The 23096-nt window shown below is 44.0% G+C and overlaps 2 protein-coding genes across 2 annotated transcripts in view; one reads left to right on the top strand and one right to left on the bottom strand.

The window, feature by feature from the left end:
* LOC129047034 (serine/threonine-protein kinase PAK 3-like) overlaps positions 1 to 2633 on the top strand; it is a 22911-nt gene extending 20278 nt beyond the window's left edge. Inside the window, exons 2-7 of the mRNA XM_054517978.1 lie at positions 229 to 341; positions 601 to 718; positions 1481 to 1580; positions 1862 to 2058; positions 2156 to 2293; positions 2532 to 2633. Of these exons, the coding sequence (XP_054373953.1) occupies positions 229 to 341; positions 601 to 718; positions 1481 to 1580; positions 1862 to 2058; positions 2156 to 2293; positions 2532 to 2633 (768 nt within the window). The remainder of the gene's footprint in view (positions 1 to 228; positions 342 to 600; positions 719 to 1480; positions 1581 to 1861; positions 2059 to 2155; positions 2294 to 2531) is intronic.
* A 17269-nt stretch (positions 2634 to 19902) lies between these two features.
* Positions 19903 to 22711, bottom strand: LSM5 (LSM5 homolog, U6 small nuclear RNA and mRNA degradation associated). The gene is made up of 5 exons (XM_036403860.2): positions 22583 to 22711; positions 22028 to 22123; positions 21772 to 21799; positions 21092 to 21164; positions 19903 to 20167 (listed from the first exon to the last, which is right to left on the bottom strand). The coding sequence occupies exons 1-5, from the start codon at positions 22626 to 22628 to the stop codon at positions 20135 to 20137; spliced, it is 276 nt and encodes a 91-aa protein (XP_036259753.1). The 5' UTR covers positions 22629 to 22711; the 3' UTR covers positions 19903 to 20134.
* Positions 22712 to 23096: the final 385 nt, after the last annotated feature.

The raw sequence follows: 23096 nt of genomic DNA, 5'->3' as shown, positions 1-23096 counted from the left end.
TGGCTGCTCCATGTCTGCAGCAGAGGCTGTTCCTCTGAAGTGCAGTCTAGGCTCAGGGGGCAGAATGCATTTGGGATGGCCTTTGGTGCTTCTGCTAAGCTCTGCTGTCTAGTGACAAGGCACTTTGGCACAGCCCGCTGCCTCATTGCGCCAGCACTCGCTCCGTGCTCCTTGTGATCTCCAGCAGGGTGCGTCTTCTCAAGGTAACGGTCGCCAATGTCATTTCAGGTGGCAATCAAGATCATGTCACTCGAGGAGGAGATGTCCGAGGAGCTGGCTGCCAATGAAATCCTGGCCATGAGGGACAATAGGAATCCCAATATCGTTACCTACTTAGACAGGTTGGCATATTCTCATGTCAATGTAGCTTTAGCTCGTGCAAGCCAGAAGAGGCGATGCCCTTTGGTCACTGGCAGAGAATGGAGCTGGTGATGATTTCTCTGCTCGTCTCCAGAGCGTGGGAGGAGGTGGAGCTGGTGTTCAATAATCTCTTGTGGCACATGTAGCTTGGAGAGCAGTTGCAAAAACCTGGCTCAGGCCCTGGGGTGACTGAGGCTGTGCCCATTGCTGTCTCTCCATGCCGTGGTTTTCTTCTTTCAGCTACTTGGTGGATGCGGAGCTCTGGCTGGCCATGGAGTTCATGGACGGCGGCACCTTGTTTGATGTGCTCAGGGCAGTGTACCTGGAGGAAGGACAGATAGGCGCTGTCTGTCGGGAGGTGAGGGATCCTGCTTGTGCTTCCCCAGGCCTGCCCAGGATGCTGCTTGTCAGCTGGAGGTTAAGGAGAGCTGAGATTTCTTGCTCTCACCTTTCTTTTGCTGCTGCTGCTGCTGCTGCTGCTGCTGTCACAACACACAGGAGAAGAAAGAGCATGGGAAGTGAACTGCCTGCTGGTGTCCCCGCACTCCTCAGGCTCTGTTCTTGCACTCTTCTATCCTGTCTGTCCTCTGGCGCTGGTGCTCGCTCTGTCGCTTGGTTTCACTTGCTTCCTCTTCTCAGCTGTGCCTGGGAATGTTTGCCTGGAGCCTGTCTGTCTGTCCTACATTGCTTGCCACTGGAAGGCAGCATGCAGGTGGCAGAATTTCAAGCTGAGGGCAAAGAGCTGTCCTCAGCTTCAAAGGACAGCATTGCAGCCCAGATGGCGAGGGATTCTGGAACAGCTCGAAGGTGCTGCTTCCTCCTCTGCTGCCACTAGGCTTCCCCAAAAATCTTTGCCGTGCCGCCTCCCAGCCAAAGGTGACGTGCTTCCTACTGAAGGCTGGTGGAACTTCTGGGAGACCAGATGCCTTTGCTTGGAAATCTAGAAAAAACTTCCAAGAGTGTTGAAGCAGCAAGCTCTTCTTGGTGACAGCACCATGGTGCTGCACCCTCACTCACAATTCCCTGAGAAAGCCGTCAATCCCGTTGAGCTCTTTCCTTGCTGGTGGGATGAAATCAGATCCTGCACGTTAACTTTCCCTCCCTCCTTTTTCTCTCTCAGTGCCTGCAAGGACTGCATTTCCTTCATTCCCGCCAAGTCATCCATAGGGACATCAAAAGCAGCAACGTTCTTGTGGGCATGGATGGATCTGTCAAGTTGGGTGGGTATCCCTGCTGGGCTGCAGCATTTCCAGCATATGCCTTGCGCTCACATTTTGGTGACTGCCACTTGGGCAGAAGCGCCGCTTGGCCAGTGCGTGAATCGTCAGGGTGTTTTTGAAGTGACCAATGCCTTATTTGCCTGGCTCCAGCCACATGGCAGGAGAGCTCAGCTGCTTTTTCAGCTAGATTCAGCATGGCCTGGTCAGGCTTGGAGTGGGCAATGGTTTTGGCCCCTTTGCCAGTGGTAGCTGGCTTTGACAGGCTTTGTTTTTGTCCTCAGGTGACTTTGGCCTCTGTGCTCAGCTCAGCCCTGAGCGCAGCAAGCGCAGCTCCAGCGTCGGCACTCCCAGCTGGATGGCACCGGAGGTGGTGAGAGGAGAAGCCTACGGCCCCAAAGTGGACATCTGGTCCCTGGGGATCGTGGGGCTGGAAATGGTGGAAGGGGAAGCTCCTTACCAGCGGGAAGCCCGTCTCAGGGTAAGGTGCAGCTTAGCAAGAGGGCTCTGTGTGGAGAGAGCTCTGTGTGGCTAGCAAAGGAGCAGGTGGAGTGTCCTCTTGCATCCATGTGCTGTAGGTTTTTGAGCTGATAGAAAGGAACGGGCCCCCAAAACTGCAGCACCCCAGGCACCACTCGGCTCTCCTGCGCGACTTCCTCCGCTGCTGCCTGCAGGCAGACGAGGACAGGCGCTGGTCTGCCCAGGAACTCCTGCAGGTAAGAAAAAGCAAAGGGGCCAAAAGCCCTGGGAGCTGAGGACACCTGCAGGGAGGGATGAGGAGGAGTGTGGGCCACGTGGCACAGACAGCTCCCAGCACAGGAAGGCGCAGGGGGACATGCTGCCCTTGGTGCTCTTTGTGTGTCTTCCTGGTAGCCAGGGAATCCTGCTTGAGCCCGTGAGGATGGGATCCTGGAAAGTAAGAGTTCCTTTCTTTGTTCTTTTTCCTCTGGGCAGCATCCCTTTGTGACCTCAGGCAATCCTGCCTCCAGCCTGGCTGCTCTGATCATCTCAGCCAAGCAAGTGCAGGAAGACTGGAGAGGAGACACCTGCGCCTGAGGAGGTCCTTGTGCCCCGCCAGCCGAGAGGAGGGAAAAGGGGATGTGTCATCTCTCGGCAGAGCTCCAGCCATCCCCCGAGTATTAAGAGGAGCTGTGCCGTAGATAGGAAACGTGACAGTTTTGATATTTGCTCAGTTTAGCTGTTAGGTTTGGTTAGGTTTGGTTAGGTTCGGTTAGGTGTGTTGTTAGGTTCAATTTAAAGCTCTGTTGTTCTTCTTTCTCAAAAAGATGAAAGTTTAAAAAAATTAGGAAATATAGGGATCAGCTTTTAAGGACTATAGAATGTGGATAGCTTAGATAATAGAGGATAATTGTTTAGCTTAGAATAGAGTGTTGTTAATTTAGGGAAGCTCTGAGGTATCTTTTAAGTAGAAATGAAAGAATTTTCATAATAAGAATTAAGCTGTGAGAGGAAAAGCTGGGCTGCAGCAGAGCTGGACCCTGCAGGCATTCCAAGCTGTCAGCCTGAACAAGCCACCTGCAGGACAGAATGATGACGATGGAGAAGTAGTGAGGGGATACTTTGTTTCAGCCAGAGAGGCAATAAAAGTCTAAAATATCCAGAGTGTTGTAAGACTCCCTTCCTTGCCAGGCTGTAGCTAAGTGGACAGTCCCTTTCAGAGGCCCAAAGAACATAGTGAGGTAGGCAGCTTTGCTTACCTGAAGTGTGGAATGCCCATGGGAAGCTGCGAGTCTTCTGGGTAATGAACACCAGGTAATGAGCTCACATTCAGGACAACACTAGGAGGCAGATGTGCAGTCCTTACTGGGCCTCTTGTCCTGAAGATGTCAGGGTGATCACCTGGAATCACCATTGTGTTCCCACCTTCCTCTCACTATGTCACCTATGGGATGGAATGGCATTCTCACAGCAGCATCTGGCCCTTCCTCCCTGCTTCTCTTTTCCCCCCTTTTCACCCCAGACCTCCAGGGACCCTCTGGGCCAGCCTCATCCTCCACGGGTGTGTTCAACTCCTGCAGAGCCCCATTCCCACTCTGCTGCCTCCTTGGCCTTTTCCCACATCTGGGCCAGCCTGCTGTTGCCAGGTGTTGGAGACACACAGAACATATCACACCTGTCAGTGACCAATTTGATGGAGGAGCCCCTGCTAACCACATCTCACCACCCCGGCACTTTTCCCACCAAGCTGTGGCTCCATTTCAACTCCATCTGCTGGGATACCCACAGTGAGAGACTGCTCAGGGACTGGATGCTCCTTGAATGGTGCCCACAGGCCTGATTTCCACGCCTCCCCATTCCTCCTACCCCTAAGGCTGCCTCAGCCTTCTAAACACAATTTTTCTTACTCTAATGGCTTCCTGTGCTTTACTTCATGTAAGCAGGACTACACAGTTTTGATTGTCTTTTTTCTAGAATTAATAAAAATAAGTTGGAAATACTCCTAGATTTTGCCATTTAAAACTTGAAGCAACTGCAAAAAGTAGAGAAGCTTTCTGTGCAGCTTTTCAGTTAATTTGAAGTCTCCTTCCTCTTCACTCAGTTTCAGCATATCTGTTGATTTTCCTTTGCTGTCATCTTTTAAGCTTCATCACTTGTCTGTAGATCTGTAAAAAAACCCAGTAAACCCGACACAAATTTACTCTACTTTGTGTTTTAACTCTTCTGGAAAAGCTGAGGCTTGTGTGATCTTCTCCTGTGATCTAGACTTTGATTCCCATCTTGGCTCTGGCTAAGAGCAGAACAAATGTAATTTATTACCTGCTAGTAAGATCTACTAGCAAAGGTCACAGTTAGAGCCAAGCATGATGCTTCTCTCCCTCCGTTGAATACACATCTTTGTGTCTAGGCCTGCTGATTGCCAGGAGCACCTGGAAGCTACTGCCAAGGACAAAAGTCGTCACTATTGCTGGTTTTGACACTGATTTTTTGGTAGGATTTTGATCTACATCTACAGTGATCTACAGGAACTGGATCTTTGACACAAAGTGCCTTCAAGCAACATTTCTAAGCATAGTGGGCAATGAAGTCCAGATACTAATGAGTTGTGGTTTAACTCTATGTAACATATGGTACAATATCCCAAAACATGTTATTTTTGAGTGATTCAGGCATTTAAAACTTAGGCTTATTCTTGTCAACACTTTTCTTTCTTCCCTTCAGAAATCTGCATGTCCAGGTTCTAATTTCTTTCTCTATTGAAAAGTTACCTGTCAGACAATACTTGTTTCTTGACCCAGAGATGATGCAATTGAGAGGCATTTTAAAAACTTTTATTCTATTTTTAGTGTCATGAGAAGGGTAAGACAATACATACATTATAATTCATGCTATCACAACTAGAAGCTAACTATTTCTTAATTACAATACACTATAAGCTTTTCTTGGCCTATTTTGCTTTTTGATATGCCATGCTATAGATGCCTTAAAGCTAATCATCTAAAACTACTCCTCATGGATCCCAATATAATACAATACATATTTCATAGTTCTATTTCTCTAAATTATCTAGTCTTATTTGCAAGGCTATCTTTTGAAACTTTTTTCTAGCTCCATTTCTCTCTCAACAATATCTGTCCTATTCCATGGCATTTCTAATTCAGCATTTCTTGTCTCACGGTATGCATATGGATGCATACTATGTAGGCCTTCTGTCAGGCCCTGAGAACTGTCTTCCGTTTCCCGCATTTACCAATATACAAGTTTTTTGCTTTAGAGGCAGCCACTGAAATAAAAAAATGAACACATATAATGAAATTTCAAGATCTGAAGGGTAGTGTATGTTGGGATGGGGAGAGAGGGAAGAAGGGAAATTATTTAAAAATAAACTAAATTTTAAAATGGAGCCCTCATCTAATATTCCAGTATTTGGATATGAAACTAACTCTCCTCCTTTCTTTGATCACAGCCCAAAAAAATTTTGATTCTTTCATGTTATGAGCTACACAGAGGATTCCTGGAACTTATCTGTGAATTTGCCAAGGCTTGCTACTTCCTTGAGGTCCCTTGTCTTCCTGAGAATGTGGTACCTTTGCGAGTATAAATGTAGCAGCTGGAAAAATTCTCTTTCTTCCTTGTTTTCCCTCTAGGAATTCTGTGGAGTATCTACAAGTCAATCTCTGAGAATCCTCTTTAGTTTTGGATTGAACAGGCCCAGCCTTGGATAATAAGATGCCTATTGTTAATATCTTGGTATTAGGGAGTTGTGACTGTGTTCACAGGGGTCCAAGGATGAGGGAAGAGACGAGGATCTGACTCCATGTTTCAGAAGGCTTGATTAATTATTTTATGATATATATTATATTAAAACTATACTAAAACAATAGAAGAAAGGATTTCATCAGAAGGCTAGCTAAGAATAGGAAAAGAAAGAATCATAACAAAGGTATGTGTCTTGGACAGAAAGTCTGAGCCAGCTGACTGTGATTGGCCATTAATTAGAAACAACCAACATGGGCCAATCAAAGATCCACCTGTTGCATTCCACAGAAGCAGATAACCATTGTTTACATTTTGGTCCTGAGGCCTCTCAGCTTCTCAGGAGGAAAAATCCTAAGGAAAGGATTTTTCATAAAAGCTGTCTGTGACAGGGAGTAGTGTTTGTTTTGTATCATTCTGATCTAAAATAGAAGCCTTGAACTGAAAAAGAATTTAAAAAAAATTTTTAGTACAAAGTCAGTGACTTGAAAGTTAGTGACTTCAAGTGGGTTAGCCACCCCAAATACCCACTTTGCTGACACTCAGGCTCAGAAGTGTTTATTTTTATTACCTGGCCACACTTTATCTAGTTGTAAGAATTTATTTTGTTAAATTTTTAAGGTATATATATGAAGTATATATACCTTATATATATATACTCTATCTATAGTATATATAGTATATATATCTCTCTAGTAGAGATCCACAATCCATCTGAATTTTCATTTGGGTGGTGTGTTTTACCTGTGACTCTACTGTTCAGTGCTGACTGGAAAAAACACACCTTTTCCTCTTACTTGCCAGTGTAATAAAGCCTTCATCCTCTGTGTCCCAACACATGGAGAATTGAATCCTAGCTGAAACTTAGCAGATTGAAAAGTACACAAATGACTGCTTTATTAAAATCCAAATTCCATTTTATATGGCTCCTGATTTTCTTTTTTTTTCCTAGTAAGTTCTCTTACAAATGTCATAATTGCTGCTAAAAACCATGAACATGTACAATTTAGTTTTGCATTTAGGTATGATGAATGATTAAGGCAGACCAAAGGAAAGTACCAGAAATTAGAATAAAAGAAAATAAAGGTAGTTTCACTCCCTTTTATGCCCTTGTTGCTCCCAATATTGGCTCGATACATTTTTAAGTACACCCCCCCGTTCTGCTTCCTTTTGATTGGTGTATAAATTTTCCTCTAAATGACAGGAAAAGTGGTTTCCCAGCCTTTTAGGTATGAAAACTTTTCCCATAAAGATTTTGGGATTTTCACTTTTTCTTTTCTCTTTTCTTTTCTTTTCTTTTCTTTTCTTTTCTTTTCTTTTCTTTTCTTTTCTTTTCTTTTCTTTTCTTTTCTTTTCTTTTCTTTTCTTTTCTTTTCTTTTCTTTTCTTTTCTTTTCTTTTCTTTTCTTTTTTTTCTTGTTATGCATGACTTAATAGAAAACCAATGAGAAGAATCCATTTCATCAGTGTTGGAAGCCAACTTGATGGGGTGAAATCTGGGAGCTCCCTTTGCTGATTCTGAAGAGCAAACAGGACTTGTGTGTATCCATATAATTTTATTTCAGAGCCTTTTCTTCAAAATTCTTTTTTTTTTAACTGATATTTAGGCATAGGTTAGGTTCCTCAGGTGGTGGGCTACAAGGAAGAATTTCCTTCTGCTACAGGAGTCAGTGCTCCTGCTGCCCCACCTTCTCCCCTCCTTCCCCTGCAGCATGGTGGAACCTCTGGAACCGCTGTGCCAAGGAACAGCCCAACTGCCCAACGGCCACAAACTGCCCAACTGCCCAACGGCCACAAACTGCCCAACTGCCCAACGGCTGCTGTGCTGTGCCTGTCACCCTGCGGCCCCACTGCTCCGACAGCACTCTAGGGCTGTGTTTGCTCTCACATCTCTCTGGGTGTTGACAAAGTTCGTGTCTTCAATAGAAAGGTCTCAGCATGGACCATAGGAAGGTACTTGTAGACTTTTAAGTAAAGAGGAGAGCTTTCCTCTACACATCGAATGTTTAACAAATTGCAAGCACTGCATAATTTTAAGATGGCAATCTTGTAATTGCTCAAATGAGAAAAGTTTTTCATCTGTTCTTTCACCTAGAATAAAAATGATGGAGAGAAGGAAGAGAAGTTTTTAGTGCAAAACAGTGCTCCAACTCTTGAGTCACCTTCCACTTTAGCTGTAGCAGAGCACAGTAACCATCAATCCACTGTCATTGTCTCTGAGAGTCTGCCACCAAATCAAGAAGGGAAACAAAGCATCACAAGTGAAATGCATGGCACGGCAGAGGCACAGAATACTGCAGGGCAGATGCAAGATCTCCAGTCTCACCAAAATATTTCTTCAAAAGGTTTTGATGCCAGTGTCAGCTCCAGTAGTGGTAATCAATCAGAGCCAGAGCATGCTGAAAATGGTAAAGGAAAGGGCAAAAAGAACTGTCTTCAACCTAAGCAACTTTCATTTTACCATTGCACATATATCTTCATTCTGTTATAGTTTTGCTGCTGGGAAGTGAATTTTTGTAGGAAATAGTAGCCTACTGTCTACTTCAGATGTGTAATCATCTAGTGAAAAAAATACAACTGCCAGGAAGTTTCTTGGCCTTTTGTTAGGAATTGTGATGGTTTCAATGAGGAAAAAACTATATAAGAATGATGTTTTATACTGGACTTGAAAAGAAAGGCCCAGAACAATCTGTAATACAGTGTAAGGAATATTTCTTGTAGCAAGAGGAAAGCATTTTGAGTGCCCTGCTTATAAGTAGAAGATGCTGTTTCTTGCATAAAACTTGATTCTCTGTAAGCTATTTAATTTGTGGGAGAAAGTGCCAGTTATTGCATGTTTAGGAAACCATTGCCCCTTGTGAAGTTAATGTTCTGAAAAATGGAAGTCAAGCTATCAAACATTGACCTTCTTAGCTGGGTTTCACAGTCATGTGATTTTGAGATTCATCCTGAGACCGCCAGAGAGAAGAGGATAATAAACACAGCCAACACTTGTGCACATGATGTCAGTGTACTGCTGCCTGCATTTTAGCTGTTGGCAAGGCTGGATCCAAAAGGTTTTTTGTGAAAGTGACAGGCTCTTTTGCAGTTCATCAAAAATACAGTGCTTTCACTATGCTGTAGTGCCAGAAAAATTTTTAACGCTGAGGAAGAAAATGCTTGTCTGACTATACTCCTTGTTTTTTTCATTGCAACAGACTTCAGTTAACAATTAACTGAATTTCCTCAAAATGCCCTTAAGGTGTGTTACTATAATTCATCTGGAAATGTTGTTCTAAAAGAATGCAATAAAATGTGTTTCGTTCAACAAAGGTGAGAGTTTGAACGAGGTCAATAGGCAGCCCTCAAAAAATATATCTCTATTGATTTGTTAATCACAGATGTACATACTTTGAGAAAAATGCAGAGAAATGCAGGCTTTATTTAAATTGTTGTTGTTATTTCCATTTCTTTCTACTTTTTGGGGTATTTTTCCTCCTTTATAGTGTTTAGAGGCCAAAAAAACCTTCAAAATGCTCAGGGAAGAGACAGCTCCTCCAAAAAGCAGAAAACAAGCCTCAAAATATCTGTGAACATCAAAAAGAAGAATAAAAGTAGTAAGTACAGCAGCTCAGTGTGAAATAAAATGTGTGAAAGTACCATGTCATTTGTTTGAAATGAATATAAAAAAAGGTGAATAGGAGCTAGGATGTAATAATCACTCTTGCAAAGTCTTTTAAAGACTATATAGCTCCATAAGTAGAAACATGTGGATAATTTTGGCACCTGCATGAACACATTACAGTGCATCTTTGCCTTATTTTCTGATGCAGGCAATTTATTTATGGCTGTGATTCTAAAGCAATAAGTGCACTGCTGTCGTGATCCAGTTGGAGAGTAGAGTGGACTATGGCTATATGAACCTTGAGCAGCTGGATCGTATTCAAGAATCTCCTTCCAGGAAGTGTGTCCCTACCCTACCTCCTTATGTTCATGCACACACACATTCAGTTAAATACCTGCCAGTTTTTGGGATGGATTGTGGAGCCACAGTCTCTTACTTTTATCAACCTTCTAGGTCTGTAAGACTATGGTTCCCATAAATCCACAGAACAAATCTGAGTCTACGTGCACAACAACTAACTGGCCCGTGTTTCCAGTGCAAGGTTTCCCTTTCCCAGCATGCCAGAATTAGAGGGGCCCCATTACAGACCTGGTTTGTGGTCCTGTATCTGGGCACCCGTGGTGCAGAGAGCTGTGTGCCAAGCTGCTACACCAGGATGGATTCTGTCATGTTAGAGTGAGACAGCTCCTGGTAAGCTTTGGGTTGGGTGGGAAAGTTGCTTAGTTTTGTAACAATCTACCTTCCCACAGGAAAACGTGGGCAAAGTGGAGAGAGGGAGTCTGATCTAAAAGAACATGATAGTCATTTGCCCAAAGGTTGCAAATGGAGTTTTCAAGTGTGTAAGTATCTTTTTCGAAACATGCCTCTTGTGGTCTTGTGGTATACTATAAGAAGGCTTTTGGAATTTTCTGGTTGTGAGGATTTTTTGCTTCTAAAATCACTCCATCCCCAGTTTGCTTAATTTTGCCATACATCCTGATAGTTTTCCTTTCTTGCTGTTTTACTCCTTGTTCTCTGTTTCTTACTCAGCCTCTAAGATTTTAAATTTTTAAATCTTCCCCTTCCATTTTGCCATAATGAACCAGGACTTGTTTAGTATTTCTTGTAAGAAGAAGTTTCAGTGTGTTTGTGTCAGGCAAGATAGTGATAATAAACAGCAGTTGCTGTTTCTCAGCTTTGCTGCCTACAACCTCAAAGCACGTCACTAAGATTTGAGTACCTCCCCCTTCATCGAAGCCTCAGAAGGCTTGGGAACTCCTGCAGTGCAATAATTAACAGAAATTGCTTAACTTGCAGCTGACTTGCAAAATTTGAGTAGCACCGAGCGCATAACAGTTCTCCAAGCAAAAATGCAGGAAATCCGGGAACGCTACCGGCTGCTGAAAGCTGAGTTGGCTGCCATTGACCGGACAAAGCGCTTAAAGAAAAAAAAAGAGCTGGAAAGTAAGTGCTGGGAACTAAAATATACCTTTAGAGAGCTAACTTGCATGTCATCTTACTAACGTTTTAACAAGATTTGGGTAATCTTTAGGGAGATTACTGCTGTTATTGTGTTTATGCTTACTGTTTTTCTGAAAACAGTGGATACAGTTATTTATGACCTTTAGAAGGTCCAGATCAGATACCCAATGATGACGTAAGGGGAGAAACATGAACAAGGCACTCAATTCAGTTAATTCTGTTACAGCATAACTATTTTATACAGGAAACAATATACAGAAAATAAACTTTTCTAAGCAGCAAAGAAAGAATGGGTTTTAATAACTTCTCATTTTTTGTCAAATTAGATACATTTCCTGTAGCATTGCCTGTGTGCTTACTTAGTGCTTTCCACTTAGGATTAGGGATTTATTTCAAGAGTGTAAGGGACACAATCAATAAAATGTCTAATTTTTCTGAAGCTGCCACATGTCTTACTGCAGGAAATGTTCTAGTGTACCTTGTGCCAAGAGTGTTAAAAGGTGTTAAATTTTCTCCATGTCTTGTTCATGCATGCATTTAAGAGTTCACTGAGTAATGAAGAATGAGTGAAATCACAGTAAGATTTTATGGCTGCAGCCATTGCAATGGAACTGCAGTTGCTACTTGGTTGCCAGAGGAGGTACAGATTCAGTGGTGGGACAAGGTCTATCTGTGCTGACTCCCAGAAGAAAGAAAGAGAATAGCTGACTTGCTGGTGGGTCAGGAATAGGTTCTGGCATCCTCTGGCTGGACTCTTGACCTGCATGGCTGGTCAGTCAGGGCTTTAAGGGGCAACAGTGCCAAAACTGGGGGAAAGAGGCTTTTTTCATCACTAGGCATTAAATACTGAAGTCAGTATATATGTCCTCATTTTAGCCAGGAGAGGGTTCATCTTTTGCAGTAGCCAGGAGAAAGCATGGCTAGGTTATTCCATACTGCCTCACATCACTGCCAGAAGCAAGGAAAAGGGACTCTGTTCTGGAGAGAAGGAGTTCTTCTAGTCAAGAAAATGTGGCAAAGGGAGCTGTCTAATATTGTTTATTATCTGGGTTGTTTTTTTTCCCATGTGAACTGTTTCTTTTCATATGCCCTCTGACATTAGTATTTTTGCTGTTACCATTTGGTTTTGTATCTCATTGCTGTTTCAAGTAAGTTGTTCTTAGCTTAACCAATGACTATTGTCTTTCATGCCTCTCCAATACTCCTCTCCAGCATGCTGCAGCAGCCTGGGGGAGCAAGAGAGGACAGTGTGTAGTTTGGTAAAGTCTCAGTGGGGGCACTGAACTGGAGAGTATCATTCCTAAACCACAAAAGCCTTATTTGTCTCACAGTGTAGGGCTTGAAGGGTTGAGATAATAACAGGTCTGGCCAGTGTGAGCTGGAAACTATTTGATCTAAGTATTAGTTGTATTAGGTACAGAGCCAGTGGTCACAATGCTGCTTGGTCTACTCATGTGGGTGTGCTACCTAACCCCATGGTGAGTGGACCCTGACTGGATGCCAGACATCCAGCAAAGCCTCTCTATCATTCCCTCTGCAGCTAGACAGGAGAGAGAAAATATAACAAAGGGTTCATGAGCTGAGAACCGGGAGAGATCACTCACCGAATACTGTCACAGACAAAACCAGCTAGAATTAGGGATATTAATTGAATTTATTACTAACAAAATCAGAGAAGGATAATAAGAAATAAAACAAAAACACCTTCCCCCTACCTCTTCCACCTTCCCAGCTCTACCTCCTTCCCTTCAGCTTCACAGGGAGACAGGGGATGGACAGGCAGTTAGGTCATTGTGTGTTTCTGCTGCTGCTCAGGGAGAGGCATCCTTCTTCTGCTCCAGCATGGGGTCCCTCCCACTGGAGTCAGTTCTCCATGAACTCCTCCAATGTGAGTCTATCCCATCAGCAACAGTTCTTCACAAACTGCTGCAACAGTTGTGAAGTGCTTCAAGAACAGGCTGCTCCAACATGGATCTTCCAAAGGGTCATAAGTCCTACCAGGAAATCTGCTCCAGCATGGGCTTCTCTCTCCATGGGTCTGCAGGTCTCTGCCAGGGACCTGCTTCAGCAGAGGCCTCCCAGAATTCACAGCCTCTTCTTGGCATTCACCTGAGCCTGGCTCTCCTCCGCAGACTGCAGATGGATCACAACTCCCCACCTCCTTCCCGACTACTTTGGTGTCTGCAGAGTTGTTCCTCTCAAATATTCTTCTGCTCTTCTCTGGCCACAGTTGCATCTGTGCAAAAACATTTTTTTTCCTTCTTCTTGAATATGTTGTTGCAGAGGCATTACTGCAATTTCTGATTGGCCCAGCCTTGCCTAGTGACACACCTGTCCTGGATCTAGCTGGCATTGGCCCTGCCAGACAGCGAGGAAGGTTCCAGCAGCCTCTCACAGAAGCCATCCCTGTATCCCCCCCAGAACCAAAATCTGGCCAATATAAACTAAATACATTTCCATATATGTACTGTGTGCCCATTGTGTTTCTTTTTTGAAGCATGGAGAGGGATCAGGATTGCTCCGTTGCACTCTCTGATATGAGCTCTTAACATGATAATATCAAGGGTCATTTGGGATGTGGATTCAGTGTTGCTCTCCTACCCTTAACTAAGGTGCTACCCTTGGGAGCCAATCATTAAAAGCATCCAGTCTATGGGGAAGAAAGAGAGGAAAGAGGAGGATGATTTTCCCCAACCTTTCACCTCCTTTACCCCTTCATGCCTATTACAACAGCTTTTAAGAATTCTGAATTCCCTTTAGATGTTAAGGAAAGTATGTTCTTGTTGCTAGGTCTGCTAGGTCTCCTCAGTGCAGTGCACACCATATTTAGAGCCAAGAAAGATTTCTAGGGAGGTTTTTCAGAGATCTGCCCTGAAGTGGGATAGTAATGAGTGGCATGGAATGTAGGAGGACACAAGCCAGTGTTGGGAGAACTTCTCCAATAGTTTAGCAGTTCACCTGTGAACAGCTACATCACTTTAACAACCTGATAAAGTGGTGAAATATGTCAAAGCTATAGAGAGGCATGAACTTACACAACGCGTTCTGTCCTGGCTACTGTTTACTGGACACTGCTCAACAGTAGACATCATTCCCAGGGGTGGAGAAAGGAAGCAGACCAGCAGGGACCATGGCCACTCAAACTGCTGCTGAACCAGAGGAACAACCAGTAGCAGTCAACCCTATACAGAAAAAGAAATCCTACATATAATCAGTTGACTGCATGAGGGATGAAGAGGAAGCAGAGCCCTCAAAACAAGAGGAAGAGGCAGGGCCAGAGATAATCACCCAATCCCAATCCTCAGGTGAGCTATGAGATATAAAAATAGATTTCAGCCTCTAGTCAGGAGAGCCCCTGGTGACCTGGCTGCTCTAATTCTGGAATGTCATGGCCCGTGATATGAAACTGGATAGCAGTGAAGCCAAGCAGCTGGGATCTCTGTCCTGGAATATGGCTATTGACAAGATGATTGGGAAGAGCACAGAAACTCTCAGCCACTGGAGACAGTTTGTGTCAAGTGTGAGGGAAAGGTATTCTCTCAAGGATGCTCTTACCTGGTCTCTCAGAGGACCCTTTGCTGTGGGACTGCTGAGAATTGAAGAACAACAGGTACTGATGGCTACTACAACAGTGCATTGTTGGCAATATCACACCAACCAGGACTCTGTGACCCCCATCCAGGGGATGATTTGAGAGCTGGAGAGCCAGGGAGTGGTCAGCAAGATTCGCTGGCCCTTTACTAGTCCTATATGGCCAATGTGTAAGCCCAATGGAGAGTGGAGACTGACAATAGACTGTTGCCCCAGGGGTGGAAACACAGACCCACTGTTTGCCATGGGCTGATCCAGGCTGCACTAGAAAAGGGCGGGGCTCCAGGACACTTGCAGTACATCAATGATATTGTATGGGACAACACAGCAAAGGAGGTTCTTGAGAAAGGGGAGAAGAAAATCCAGATCCTCCTGAAGGCTGGTTTTGCCATAAAGCAAAGCAAACTCAAGGGATCTGCCCAGGAAATTCAGCTTTTAGAAGTAAAATAGCAAGAGGGATGTCATCAGATTCCAATGGATGTGGTAAAGAAACAAGCAGCTATGTACCCACCAACCAGCAGAAAGCAAGCACAGGTTTTCCTAGCCCCTACAGGTTTCTGGAGGATGCATGTTATAGATTACAGTCAGATTGTAAGCCCTCTCAATATTATGTGACATGGAAGAAGAATAATTTAAAGTGGGGTCCTGAAAAATAACAGGCTTTTGAATTATCTAAACAGGAGATTCTTCATGCAGTAACCTTTGGGCCAGTCAGGATAGGAGCACATGCGAAAAATTTGCTCTACACTGCAGATAGGGAGAATAGTCTTTCCTGGAGTCTCTGGCAAAAAGTACCCAGGGAGACTTCAGGATGACCAGCGGGGTTCTGGACTCAGAGATACAAGAGATCTAAGGCATGTTATACCCCACCTGAAAAAGAGATCCTGGCAGCTTATGAAGGGTTCTGAAGTGCTTTGGAAATGATTGGCATCCAAGCACAGTTCCTCCTGGCACCCTGACTGCCAGTGCTGGGCTGGATGTTCAAAAGAAAGTCCCTGCCACACATCATGGCACTGATGCTACATGGAGTAAGTGAGTTGTGATGATCACTCAGCAAGCTCAATAGGAAATACCAGTCACCCAGGAATCTTGGAAATCAAGGAAGCCAAACATTTTGGACTATCATCATCAGAGGAGGACTAAAAGTTGACGTACTGAGGAGGCCCCATCATATAATCAGCTACCAGAAAAAGGCCTCACCATTGACAGTTCCTGCCATATTGTTGCGGTGTGATGTCATGGTTTGCCACAGATACCCCAGGTTCCTCCCTGATACTTCCCTGCCAGAGGTGTCAATCATCTCTCCTTTCCACACCCTGACCCCTGCTGAGTGCTGTCTGTCAGTCCTGGCATTCCAGAAGGGCGTCCAGTGATTGGCAGAGTTCAAAAGATACCTCCACCCCTGGAGGACATTGGGCCATCCAGGTGCCATTTGTCCCTTAAGACTTCCCCCCCTTACCTGGTTGGTGGGATCCCTACCCCTTCCCACCCCCTCTCCCCGGGGTTAAAAGGAACAGCAGGGACACAGTTCAGGGAGTTCTGTTGGAGCTGTTGCTGGCTTCAGAGGCCTGTGGACCAGGAATAAAGCTCTGGATCAAAACCCTCCAGCAGACCCCGACTCCTTTTCCTTCACCATCACCTTGAAGCTTCTCTGCCAAAGGTAAACCTGAGCTCCTGCATGCCTGGACTTGCCTCCAAGCGCCCAGCTGCAGCATCCAGCCAGCCAAAGGTGTCTCTGAGGTGAAACCACCACAGTTGCTGCCTTTTGGTCAAGCAGCAAGGGCCAGACAAGGTCAGGCACGTCCTATTTGGTTATATTGGTATTATTCCAATACTGTATCTTGGGGATAAATCAAAAATAGGAAGCTGCTATATGGAGTACTACATGGCAAGTTGCAGAGGCTACTACAGGACAAGGTGGATCAAGTCAATTTGCAGACCTGAAAGCCATCCAGATGGCTTTAGATATCACTAAACAAGAGAAATGGTCAGTGCCCTTCCTCTGGTATGATCAAAAAACTGTGCACAGTTTGGGAGAGCCTCAGTGGGGCACTGAACTGAGGAGTAACATTGCTAAATCATGACAATATACCAGTGCTTACTGAATGGAAAAAACATTTTAACTGCTTATTTATAAATCCTTATAACCTCTGTTTTCCTCTTCCTGTGCAGGGGCTGCTGCCACATCAAGTTCTTCACCAAATGGAATGCCAGGGGAATGCAGGTGACAGGAGGACTTGCCAAATCCCTTTGCTCTTAATGGCTACTGCAGGCCACTTTTTTTAATCAGTACTGAAAACAAAATATGAGGATCCATTAAAAGAAGCACACAAAACCAACCAACCACCCAAACCAAATACTGACTAATGTTTACAGGTTTGAATTAGATTTAAAAAGGTTACTCTGGGTTTTGAGAACTCGTTAATTGGAATAAAACTGCAGTACTTTGCCATATTTAAATGTATTTTTAAATTTTGATTAAATACATTATAAAAAAAAGAAAACAGCTAACAAATTAAGTATCAGTATTAAGTACTGATGTATGAAGATTGCATTCAATCTGCTTGAAGTATTTTTTATAATGGATTAAATAGGTATATTTTTGTGTTTTCTTGTCACTGTTTTCCTGTGAAAACAACAAATACTTCATTTGTAATGCTTATTTTGAGCTTCTAGAAGGCTTCAAGAGAATGTGACCTCATATAAGTTTATAGAAAAAAGTAATGAAAGATATATTAGGTTTTGCAGAAAATAGAGAGCTATTCAATATATTGTACAAATATAAGCAAGGACTTCTGAAATAAAATGGCGTGGTTTTTGAATTCCTGATTTTGTTTCTAACAGTTTAATTAACCAACCATAGTGTTGTCATGAAAATGACATCAAGCTGCAGAATCTGTTGATAAATTATTAATTCAGATCCATTCTCTCTTTTTGCAGAAAGCAAAAGTGTGGCCCAGCATTAATGCAACACCTGTCAAAACAAAGCTGAATTTTGATTCCTGTTCATTATGGTAGTTCGAAAATGTCAAAGCAAGCTCCTAAAAATATTTGCTGACTCCTTGAATCAACTGTCTTGAGGTCAGATTCATTGGAATTGAAACCGGAATAAATATTCTAGTGTTCTCTGCTTACATTGTGTCTGACTGTATTTTAATTGACCAAAATATTGTTACACCTGCAAAATGACACGTTACTGATGAGACTGCTAAATCACAATGATAAGCTTTAGAAGCACTGTCTGTGTTAAGAATTACCAGTGACCTGGGACAGACGGGAATCATTGTAATAAATTCAGTGAGGGTATTATACCCAAAACAGAATGAGCAAGTATTTTCAGAAGGGAACTTTCTCCATGCTAAGACAGCCAGGTAGTAGAACTAAAGATCACTGCAACCAGTGCTATCCTTAAGAAAAACAGAAAGCAACGCAAACATAAATCTGAAGAGAATCACTACTGTGCATGTCATAACCACAAAGTTATTTAACCTGACAATTATCTTTCCCTAAACTTAAAGCCTCATTCACTTTTCCACCTTTTTAAAGTCTAAGGTTATTATTTTAAATTACCTACATGTGGTGGCACCCTGAATAGTATTCTGGAGAAGATCAGTGTCAACAAGAAGGCAGTGCAGTATAATTAAGTGCTTGGATTTCTAGGGGAGGAAGAACAAAAACCACCACTACTTACTTACTGACTGGACAAGCTTATTAGCTCCACTTCCAAAGCAACAGGCTACAGGAATAATGAATGCAAAGCAAACTAGATGCACCTGGAATACTTTGTATTCTCAGCTGACAGTGGAAAAATGTTTCATCTTAGAAAGGACTAACAGTGTTTTGCATGCCCAAACTGTCTTTAGGAGGATCTCTGCAGACTTGAGTCAGGAATTAAAATGTCTTCTGAAAGTCTAAGCACTCCTCTGGAGTGAGTAGAACAAAACACAGCTAATCAAGCAAAAACTGAGGCAGTGTCAAGTTGTTTGAGTTTTTTCAAGGCAACAAACAAGATGTTTGTGCTGTCAGAGTAAAAGCTGCTTTTGAGTCAAGATCTTCTCTTCTTCTCTCAGCAGCATGACTGTTTTCAAAACACTGAGTGAAGTAGAAATCAAGTGCATACAAACTGGAAAACTGGAATAAAACCAAAATTTTATTCAACTATAGCCCAACACAGTAGTTCTGATCTGACTAGAAATCTTTGAAGTGTTCTCATTTCTTATTTCTAGGAAAGTGACACAAACACGCACAGATGATGCTTCAATCAAATTAAGTTTAAAAAAGAAGTATCTTTTTTTAATGCATGTATTTAAAAAAGCTGGAGGAAGAAATGGAGACAGAAAGGAAAAAAGCAAACACATTCAGGGAGTAATGGTATAGATTGCCAGGACACAATCCAAACACAGATCACTTATTCAGAACACGTGAGCCAGAAGCCGCACTCTCCCTGTGAGAGAGCAGGGACTCCCTCTCCCTTTTAACAGGCTACAGCAAGAGATTGTCACTGCTTTCTGAGCTCACACCCAGCTAGCAGAAGGCAGCTTTTCTGTCAGATTAAGGCAGAAAGATCTAGTACAGCAGCTTCCTTGCAGAATCTTGCTCTTGAGCCCCCTTCTTCAACTCTTCTCACTTCTGGTCATGGGAAGGAAAAGCACATCCTGTCCACATAAGCCCATGCTGCATCCACCTTGTCTACAGTGACAGCAGGCACCTGTGATTCCTCTCCAAAGACGTTTACATATAGAAGCCAGCTGAGAGGTGTACTATGGAACCATAAGCTACACTGGGAGCATGGCATCATAACAAAACAGCAATTACTTACAGAAATTATCCTAAAATAGTAGCTTGCAATACTGTCACACTTTTATATCACAGGACAACAGATGGAGACACAAGACTCCTGTTTACTCTAAAATGAGTGTTCCAAACTATGCAAGCAGCCACAGGCACCTGGTGAAAGCAGAGTCACCACTGACACCAGTGAGAAATTTTAACACCAGCCTTGGGGATTTTTAACCCCAGAACATGACACAAGTCAGGTCTGTCTGTTCTGACTTGCCAAATGCCATTGCAGGGGCTGTGCTGTAAGGAAGGATATCAGCTGACAAAATGGTCCACAAGAGCTGAACCTCAAGGCCAGCAGAACCAAAGGCTGCTGAGCATCAAACAGATGCACCCAGTCTGAAGGGCTTTCAGAACTCTAAAGAACTCTGCCACATGGTTTCCAGTCACAGACTTCGAACAAAACATCCAGCTCGGTATCTGCAGGTATGCCAAACCACAGCAACATCCTGGCTCATGACTTGTGTATTATACAAACTTGGGCCAGAAACAAATGCAACAGATGTAGAAAAAATGATGACTGATGGGAACCGAAACACAACTGTCATTTTTCTACTCCATTAAGTAGTTATACAATTATCAAACTTGTGCACTCACATAACAGAACACAGCGACCAACGAAGAAAAAGCCTTTTATTCAGAAGAGGTTCAGGTGTCTTTACAAGAAAGTCATGATTTCAATTTACAAAATCAACATTACCACCAGCACTCTTCCTTAAGAGTTGTCTTTTGTACAATGTCAATTGTGTCAGCAAAGCAAACGATCCATACCCGAACATTTCTACCCCAAAATCTCTATTTAGATTTTGCATATATATATATAAAAAGTACTTATGAATATCATGTCTTCATACTTCAGGTCCTTCTCCCCCAGGAACCAGCTATAAAAGAGTAAGACATTTTTGCATTAGTTCCATAGAGTTAAGCTTTACAAACCCATACACGACAGCTCTTACTTTACAACAAACATTTTAGGACATGGAGACTTCATGCTAGACCACAAAAGTGGCTTTCAGACTCTCCCAACAGATGAAGTCAGTTATTGCCAGAGACACACAAACCAAAAAGGCAGCAGAGAGTAAATCAGCATAGCACCTCCTTGTGAAGAAAGCAAAGAACTGAAGAACAGAAAAAGAAATACAAAAGGTAAAACATGAGGGGAAAAAAAAGGATTAACCACTACTTTTACTGGTATCTTTTTCATTATCAGCTAAGCACTTCTAAAGAGAAAGACCTTCACTGGTTTTGAGATCAAAATAAGAAAAAGTCTAAATCATGGACTTCCTGATATGGGAAGATACATTACCAAAAGACACACGAGATCTAATGCAGAAATGTATCTATGTCTTGCTGAAAATTCACCAGGTTCTTCTTCAAGGGCAACACACGCCCAGCCTAACTGGATGGTAGAAATTTCTCCCCATACAAGGAGTCAGAACATATGCTGTCCTTTCAACATGCAGAACAATAACCAAAGCAGAAAAAAGGCTTAGAAATTAACACAGAATGGCACCTGCTCCGACACACAATGCAGAGATACAAGATAGGTAAAACAACACAGTGGAGACTATTCCTCATTCATACAGAGCCAAATTAGACTCAGATCTTTCCACTTCAGCCTTCCTCTTCCCACAAAATTAGGAATGCCCTTGTATTGGAAGTCCAGGCTTTGTGGCCAGCTATGCAGGCAAGCTACTTGAAACTTCCTAATGTAGTAGAACTGTCAGGAAAGCTCGGCTTAAAGGAGTTGAATACAATCACTGATCGATTTACAGACACAGAAAGTCAACACATGCATGACTCACCATAGTTATGTTATTTCCATTGAGCAGAATCTGGTCCAGCTTTGTGATTCTTCTGCCCTCAGGTGTGATCTCACTGAAGGAGCATTAGAAACAGTAAGTAAGAACACAGAACCAGGGACAATGGCTCCAGATTTGACCACAGAATGGACAGAAATCTCTGCATTAAGGTGGCCATTGCTGGAAATAACAAATAAATCAGCTACACAGCAGCATAACGTGGATAAATGGAGCACCTAGGTACAGAAAGCTAACTGAAAAGGTCTCTTCTACTCAGTACATGGAGATGTGTATTCACCCTCTAAAGCTTAACAATTTCTTGAATATGATATATCAACATGTTATGACAAAGTAAAAATATTTAAGTTTGCTACCTTGTTGAATCTTAGCCTAGGTCTTAAAGAAGTGTAAAAAGAAATTAACTACTGGAAAGTTTCCCACACAACCCGTGCAAAATTAAGACTACAAATAGGATCCCCATACAAGTATAAACCACACAATAGCTACTCTATGACATGGCTGTCCTGAACAGATCACTTTCTATTGTTTTAAGTCCAATGTTAAACTACTCAGCTGGTAAGTATTCCATAGATGTAAAAACACTTTTTTTGCAGATCTTACACAGTACTTTGTCTCAGTGACCCAAACAATAAATACCAACAAGAGGCAGAAAACATACTTACAATTCCGTAACATCTTCCAGCACCATATCTGAAAATCTAGTTTCAAGGAAAATAAGGCCCAGATTTTACAACTAGACTATTTAATGCTATTTTCATTTTATGCCAAAATGTGATTTTACCTGAAAGTTGAAAATATCAGAATACAACCGATCCATAAAAAAAAAGTTCTATTCAGTGAACCCAAAACTCTCAAGAGCTATAAATTACTTAGGCCAGAGCATAAAGCAGGCAGCCTTAGACGTCCATCAAAGGATACTGACAAAGTCATCAAATCCTAGAAGTGTCCCAACAATTTCTTTGTCACTCTTCATCACGATGTGAATACGTGAACCAATGCACTTGTCCACAAGTTCTGTAGATACACAGAAAAGCATACGTTCTACAAAGCAAGGGTTTCGTGCCTTTCGGGTTTTTTTGTGTTTATTTACACAAACAGAGACACATTCCACACAACCTTACACATCCCCCCTCCGCTCTCCCACACAAACCAGCACACCCCCCCCGACATCATTACATCCATCCCCACTACCACCGGCCTCCCTCAGACAGTGCAACAGCCCCACACCTCATCCCCCAGACCCCAACACCCCCACACCTATCCCCTTCTCACACTCCCCTTTCCACTGGCCCTAGACCCCGATATCCTCGCGGGCCGTGCGCGGGCCCCGCCGCCTGGCGCTCCCGCCCTCCCGCTTCCCGCCAGGCGCCGGCACAGCTCGACCCCTGGAGGGGCCCGCAGCCGCCCCGACTCCCCGGACAGGGACCCCGCCCTGGGCCCCGACTGGGAATCCCGGGAATCCCCCATCGTTACCGAGCGGCAGGAGCTGGGACGGGTTGGACACCGCGCTGGCCGCCATGTCGGAACCGGCCCTGGCCAATGGCCGCCGCCACACGGGAAGGGCCGGGCCGGCAGCCCCGCCGCCCACAGCGCCGCCCACACGGGAAGGGCCGGGCCGGCAGCCGCTCCGCCCCGCTCCGCCCGCCCGCAGCACCGCCCACACGGGAAGGGCCGGGCCGGCAGCCGCTCCGCCCCGCTCCGCCCGCCCGCAGCGCCGCCCACACGGCAAGGGCCGGGCCGGCAGCCGCTCCGCCCCGCGAAGCGCCGCCCGCCTTCCCCTCGCAGTGCGGACGTGTTCCGGGAATCGCGCTCTGCGCTGCCTCCACGTAGAGACGAGACTTGAAGGAAATCCCCCCTTTTCCCCCTTCCTTCTCGTCCTGCCGGCCCAGCCGAGCAGCTCCGGCGGGGCTGCCGCCGGTACCGATGTGCCTCCGCGCCAGGACCGCGGACTGTGTAGTGTGCGCTGTGATGGCTCAGCTGCTACAGC

The sequence above is a fragment of the Molothrus ater genome, chromosome Z (assembly GCF_012460135.2).
Source record: "Molothrus ater isolate BHLD 08-10-18 breed brown headed cowbird chromosome Z, BPBGC_Mater_1.1, whole genome shotgun sequence".
In the NCBI taxonomy this organism is placed as follows: domain Eukaryota; kingdom Metazoa; phylum Chordata; class Aves; order Passeriformes; family Icteridae; genus Molothrus; species Molothrus ater.
The sequence above is the reverse complement of the archived record's forward strand: the minus strand, read 5'-3'. Positions and strand labels throughout refer to the sequence as shown.

Excerpts from the sequence above, each read along its gene's own strand:
- LSM5 (XM_036403860.2), bottom strand. The coding sequence starts at position 22,628 with ATGGCGGCCAGCGCGGTGTCCAACCCGTCCCAGCTCCTGCCGCTCG. Across the intron at positions 22,124-22,582 it reads GTCCCAGCTCCTGCCGCTCG|AACTTGTGGACAAGTGCATT; the intron begins GTAACGATGGGG and ends GTGTATCTACAG. Across the intron at positions 21,165-21,771 it reads CTGGAAGATGTTACGGAATT|TGAGATCACACCTGAGGGCA; the intron begins GTAAGTATGTTT and ends ATGCTCCTTCAG.